The sequence below is a fragment of the Streptopelia decaocto genome (assembly GCF_964273445.1).
Source record: "Streptopelia decaocto genome assembly, chromosome: 22".
Taxonomy (NCBI): Eukaryota; Metazoa; Chordata; class Aves; order Columbiformes; family Columbidae; genus Streptopelia; species Streptopelia decaocto.
In genome coordinates, this window is record NC_138677.1 from 891,529 (window position 1) to 893,683 (window position 2,155).

The following is a 2,155-nucleotide window of genomic DNA, read 5'->3' on the forward strand; positions in this document are numbered from 1 at the left end:
ACAATGCCATCTCCATTTTCTTTAGGAACCCCCCACCAACTTTATATTAAAAAAATAGGAGATGTGTTTTGCAAGGAGATAGATCCATATATGGTATTACAGTCTAGGCTACAAATGCTCAGTCAATGTCTCAAGCAGATATCCACTGAGTAGAAAAGGAATCTAGAGCAAAACAGCCAATGGGAACATGCAAGATCTGCTCTAAGTTACTGGCTGGACGGCTGTCTGAATCAGAGCTGAGAGCAAACTGAAACAAGAAAGAATTCTTCTTCTCTGCCAAAGACAGGTGTTTAATACAAGCCAGAGGAACCACCCACTGCAGGATCTGTCTTTAGATTCAGTTCAAAGTTCTTGCTTAAACATAAATTCCTAAAATCTGTAGCTAAGGGATTTGTAATCTCTGCAGCAGTCTCTCCTGTGACCATCACTGCTGCCACGGAAAACACAAAGGCGGATAATTTCCTATTAGGAAATGAAGAAAGTCTGACATTTTCAAAACTCCGTGTTCCATTAGTACTACATCTGTGTTTTTAGTGATTTTTATCCCTGCACCACCTGAACCTCTGTGGTGCTGTTGTCAGTAGCGGGAATGTCAGCAGCCAGTCTGTGTTCTTCACGTTCCATCCTACATGAAAACAGTGTGCGCCACAGAGGGGTTTTGCTACATTTTGGGTTGATTTTCTAGTGTTGCTATTGACAGTACAGTAACAAGTCACTGGAATAAAGACATGCGTCCCTCTCACTTTCTTTCCTGTAAGAAATGCTTGTTCTACTTTGTAGAAAGTTTCCACAGGAAACAGTTTACTAAATGCCCCAGTTCTTCACATGAACTTGCTGTTGCGGAACTCCTCTGTTTGTTTTTCTCCATTGACACCTGCAGGGATCGCTGTGGGACCCAGCATGGAATGAAGAACCAAACTGCTGTCAGAGAGTTCATTCTCCTGGGATTTTCCTATGGGCTGCAGGTTCAGACGTCACTTTACCTGATCTTTCTGGCCACCTACATGGTAACAATCATGAGAATGCCGTTATTATCTTTGTGGTGAAAAGGAACCGTCACCTCCAAAAGCCCATGTATTATTTCCTGGGGAACTTGTCCCTCCTGGAGATTTGTTATGTCTCAGTAACACTGCCCAGGCTTTTGCTTGGGTTCCGGTCCCAGGGCATGACCATCTCGTTCTCCAGCTGCATGACCCAGTTACACTTCTTCATCTCCCTTATGTGCACTGAATGTGTCATCTGTGACCGCTATTTGGCTGTGTGCCATCCCCTGCACTATCCAGCCACCATGACACACAAGTTGTGCCTTCAGCTGTTGATTCTCTCATGGGCAGGAGGCTTTTCCATCTCCTTGGTCAAGGTGTCTTTAGTTTCACAACTCACGTCATGAACCACTTCTTTTGTGACATCTCTCCCGTGCTGAGCCTTTCCTGCGCTGACACGTCCCTTGCAGAGACAGTGGACTTTGTGTGGGCCTTGGTGATCCTGCTGATCCCTCTCCTGATCATTGTTTTCTCCTGCTGCTGTATCCTGTCAACTATCTTGTGTGTGCCTTCAGCGCAGGGAAGGAGAAACGCCCTTTCCACTTGTACCTCCCATTTGGCTGTAGTCACGATCTTTTTCTCGGCCACTCTCTTCATGTGTGCCAGGCCCAGGAGGATCCATCCGTCCAAACTCAACAAAACAGTGTCTGTCTTTGATGCTGCGTTCACTCCAGCACTGAACCCTCTGATCTATTGTCTGAGGAACAAGGAGGTGAAAGAGAGTCTGAGAAAGACCATGGGCACAAGCTGCTTTGCACACCAGTAAGTTCCGAGGATAAGGATACGGAGGAACATGGACAGGAGTGACAGTGTCCTTCTTGACATGTAGTTGAGTAAACGTCTACAGCTTGTTCATCACTGACTCCGTCATCACTGACTCATTGCACTGGAGTCCGGCAAGGAAGAAATGGTATGTGGAAATGTCTCCTTCCCATTCATGAGCGCTGTGATGCTGAATTACACTTGGCTTTAAAATATTGTGCTACAATATCAATAAAATAAGCCATAATAGGACCTTGGCTGGTGGATTATTTCCTTTTGAAAATCCTAAACCCTAGATTTATAGTTTTCAAAACCATGTAGGAATATTGGAAATCATTGAAAATCCATTG

At 44.9% G+C, this 2,155-nt stretch overlaps 1 protein-coding gene across 1 annotated transcript; it reads left to right on the plus strand.

The window, feature by feature from the left end:
- Positions 1 to 589: 589 nt before the first annotated feature.
- On the plus strand, positions 590 to 1,809 carry LOC309449026 (olfactory receptor 6B1-like; the record flags this gene model as incomplete). Its single annotated transcript, XM_082070937.1, is given in 3 exon segments — positions 590 to 602; positions 966 to 1,379; positions 1,382 to 1,809. Coding segments are annotated over 3 exon segments (855 nt in total).
- Positions 1,810 to 2,155: the final 346 nt, after the last annotated feature.